At 33.2% G+C, this 4348-nt stretch overlaps 1 protein-coding gene across 1 annotated transcript in view; it reads right to left on the bottom strand.

Annotated features, from left to right (window-relative positions):
- Positions 1-4069, bottom strand: part of LOC145270294 (uncharacterized) — a 4618-nt gene extending 549 nt beyond the window's left edge. Inside the window, exon 1 of the mRNA XM_080125941.1 lies at positions 1-4069. This exon is cut by the window's left edge and continues 549 nt beyond it. Within this exon, the coding sequence (XP_079982067.1) occupies positions 1243-3192 (1950 nt within the window). The 5' untranslated portion in view covers positions 3193-4069 and the 3' untranslated portion in view covers positions 1-1242.
- Between the last annotated feature and the right edge of the window lie 279 nt (positions 4070-4348).

Here is a 4348-nt window from a genome sequence, read left to right as displayed (position 1 = left end):
AGTTGCAATCCTGAGGTATCTAACATCTGCCCAGATACTGGACTAATACGTATAAGGCGTGTTTGAATGTATTCCCACTTTATTTATGCTGTTATATTTATTTATTTATTTATGACTGAAGGAATTAGTTCAAACAGGTCATAAGGGTTTAATTATTCCCCCAACTTATCAAATTGTTACCAGTTCTATCGAAAACTTCTCAATATGTTTTTTTTTACTGTTTTTCTTCTTTTTTTACCAGAAATTTGTGGTATTTTCCGTCTAGTCTTACAAAAAGCTAATATATCCAAATAAAACATTTAAAACTTATTGGTTTTGATTTTGTAGAGTTTTTTTTTTCGTCGAATTCGATTTTAATTCATCAGATAGATTTGTACGAGATTTATACGAGATTTGTACGAGATTTGTTCCAAAAGTAAGGCCTCCTATTTTTTTTAATTCTAAAAAGGAGATTGTACTACGAATGATAAAAAAAATTTTTAGAGGAAAATATTAAACTGATTGCTGATGTTCATTACAGAGAAATGATTTTTAAGTTCGCATTTTTTAAAATAGGTTTTATATCACAATAATAAGCTTGAAAAAAAAACATTTCAAAGTATTTTCGAAGGAGACGATTTTATTTTAACAGCTTTTAGCAGTTATTTTTCGCGATGGAAATTGAGGCATATTTAACAATAACCAACAAAACAATAGGTTTGAAAACATAAATATACAACAACTAAATGTCATCCAAATCGGGATAAGTTACTCCTATATGTTTCTTATGTTTTAACTTATTTTAATGCGTTTATTTACTTTGAAAAATGTAGTATCGATTTGCCGAGTTAGAACAAAAATGGTTGTTTTGTTATAGCAATTTGTGCCCCCGATAATTGCTCAAAATCAAAAATTAAACAAAATACGTGTAGAAAAATGTGCAATGTTACCAATCGTCCGAAAATGTAATATTCTGCAAGTATTTTGTTTAATTTTCGATCTTTGAGCAATTATCTAATGTCCAGATGGCTGTCCTTTTTCTTTCTCATTCAACAGATTTAGTGTTTGGTTTTAAAGTAAATAAACGGTTTAAAACAAGTTAGCACACAAACATATTTGGTTAGGTAGAAAAGTAACGTATCTTACCTTTGGTAACATTTATTTGTTATATATTAATATTTTTCTACTCTTTTTATTTTGCTGGCTATTGTAAAAAAAAAGTTTCCGAAATTTTTGAAAAAATTCTTACTTCAAGTGCCTTTGTCACCGATCGATTTTGTGTATTCTGTAATTGTTAATTTTGCTGATTTTCTTATCATTGTCGATAGAGTCAATTTGTATGTTTTTTAAACGTTGTCGTTGAATATTGTGTTGATTTGTGTTTTGCATTGGAATTGTCTTGTCTGTCCGTCGAATATTTTCTTGTATCGCAGTCCGGACTACTTGACTGGAAGAGAAATCATCAACCAATACAATATTAAGTCTATATTCGTGGTCACGATCTGACCAGTGGCGTATCATAGAGTTGATACCTCTGTACATGACACCCTTGACCGAATGAGACGGATCATCGCCGCACAGGTTAGCAATTCGCGCCATTTCTAATAAGTTAGTCGCTTTGCCTTCAAATCCGAATAAATTCAGAATAGTTCTTTGTTGTAGATGACCAAGAGACACCGATAAAGTAATGACGCCGAGATAAACCACAGTTGCGCAGATTAATTTTACAGGGTATCTTTTCACTCTCCACAGGCGCTTGACAACAACCATGTTCCTAAGACCTAAATAAAACAAAAGGATAGACACAGGAGTCCGTTTCTGTTGCCAGCGTTTGGCAAATAAATAAAAAACATATATAAGCAAGATAGACAGAGCCCATGCAACACGAGCGCTGCGCAAGATGCCCCCAAGTATATTAGGGACGTTGTGTGTTACAAATGCCGGGGTTATGGACATGCGGTCGGGAAACTCCTGCTTGTATTTTTGCATAATGTCGCACCGATGTCGAAACATGCTTCGAGGATTCGTCTTCCTCTCAAACATTTCTACCGCCGTTTGATTGTTGACATCACTCCAGAAATAATCCGGGAAGGCGTTTACAAGATCTTGGTCTTCCCTGATTAAGGTTATCACGTTTCGACCTGTGGCCAGAACACTGGACAGGGTCGGGTTTAGCGAAATGTTATAGGTCGGCACCAATGTCGGTCCTAGAATTGACAACAGGTGCTGACCAAGTTTGAGTTTGGATTGATGAGGCATTGGTAATTTCTCCTGATCCCCATCTCCGGGAGCATTTAAATGAGAGATAAGCAAAATAATAATCTCACCCGGATTTCTCTGCGCAAAGTCGGCGATGTCCTTGAGGCCGGAATCAATGGCCTCGCCTGATATTCCATGCCACCAGTAAAATCCTCCGTTTGGTAAAACGGTGATCCGTAAGTCAAGACAACGATATCCGGCATTCAACTGCGCCAAGAGGCCTGCATCATGATTTCTGGCCCAAGAGCTAAAGTAATCGCTGAATCCAAGGGATAAAGCTAAACGAGAAATCCAAAGTTTTTCCACGAGTGTACCATTTGATGACACAGAATATGAAGCACTGTTATGTGTTCCCGGAATGACCAAATCACCCAAACGCGCACTCCCTAAACGTCGATTTAACAACGTCATCCATCTTTGAAAACATGTCGATTCTTTTCCTGAACGTTTTGTCATTCGATATGAATCCAATGCATCATCCCCAGGTGATAGAAATCGAGAGTTCAGCGAACCATGATTGGCCAATCGTCGTTGTGGTCCTGAAGATAACTGGTTTTGATTGATCGAATCAGATTGCGACATTTCTACAGGTGAACCAAAAGGGTTCTTCTGCTTTCGTTTCGTAAAGTCCAAAAGAGACCAATTCTCACTGCTACAAATGTTATCCAAGTCTGCCTCCATGAAGGTCCAAGAAGGATCGTCCCATACTTGGAAGCAGAACCCGGCTGGTTGTTGGGACAACTGTCTCTGGAGTCGCCTCCTTTGCTGTTGATATGTGTGACCTTGGATTCGTTGTGACTGTACGTCCAAGCCACCCGAGTCGTCTCGTCGATTAGGCTCCGGGTGCCAGCTTGAGGCATGCAACATTTGTGGGTATGCTAAGATCAGGCAGAGACCGCAAGTCAAAAAGAGAATACAGTTGACTTGGATCAATACACGACATCCGAAAGACATTGGTCTAATTGCAAAAACATATGCAAGTTAACAAGAGTTTGAAAGGAAACAATTTTTTTATAGTTGTGATAATTTTTTTATAGTTGTGATATTTTTTTTTTATAATTGTGATAGTTTGTCAAAAAAGAATGACAGGTCTTAACTTATATTTTTGAAGTATGAAAAATTTGACTTTTAATTTTGTTTCGAGTTTTTTTTGTGTGTTTTTTTTGAATAACAATTCTTTATAAACGACAAAGCTTTTTTTTCTGATTGTTGAACTCTCGTATTTAGTAAGTATTGTTGATATGCAAATATGTATTGTTCAGAATGTTTTTGTTTGTGATTAAATTATCAAATTGAAAACTATTTTGCTAACAACTAAATACGCAGATTAATTTTTAAGTCCAAATTTAAAGGCGTGTTTGACATATTTTTAATTGAGAAAAAAATGTCGAAAATGCCATTCCATATATTTTGTTTTGGAATGTATTACTTAATCTATTGAATTCGTAACTATCGAAAAATGGGGTTACGTCCACAAGTTTAAGCAAATATTAAAACAATAGAATTTTATATTTTTATCATCGATTTATATTCTGTTATGGATTGATGTTACACTTTTTTTTTCACATGGAATGTTTACAGAGAGAGGGTTTACCGAGAAGAAATTATTTATCAAGAGAAATTACAAAAACAATTTTAATTTATGGATTGAGTTTATTATTTATATAAACCTTCTGGTTTCAATATCTTTCCAAAAACTCATTTATTATAAAATAATGTACAGAAATTATCTATTAAAAGCGACGTTTGATTTTCTTTTGAAATCTGACATACGTTAATAAAATTAACGTATTCTTATGAATTATATTCAATTAATCAATAAATTTGTATTTAACTAAGAATTAAGGAATTACGCTATGTATATAATACGTTATAATTACGCTATATATATATATATATATATATATATATATATATATATATATATATATATAATACGTTTATTATTAATTTATGTATTTTAAATAATTAAGAATATGAATTATTTTTTAAAATACGTATTTTCTATTTGTTTTAATTTTAGTAAATTTAAAAAATATGTAATAAACTCGATATCTACAAATTAGGAAATAAACGATATTATTTTTAGAATAATTGTTTACATTTTATT

The sequence above is a fragment of the Euprymna scolopes genome, chromosome 4 (genome assembly GCF_053919585.1).
Source record: "Euprymna scolopes isolate OS-2025 chromosome 4, ASM5391958v1, whole genome shotgun sequence".
Taxonomy (NCBI): domain Eukaryota; kingdom Metazoa; phylum Mollusca; class Cephalopoda; order Sepiida; family Sepiolidae; genus Euprymna; species Euprymna scolopes.
The sequence above is the reverse complement of the archived record's forward strand: the minus strand, read 5'-3'. Positions and strand labels throughout refer to the sequence as shown.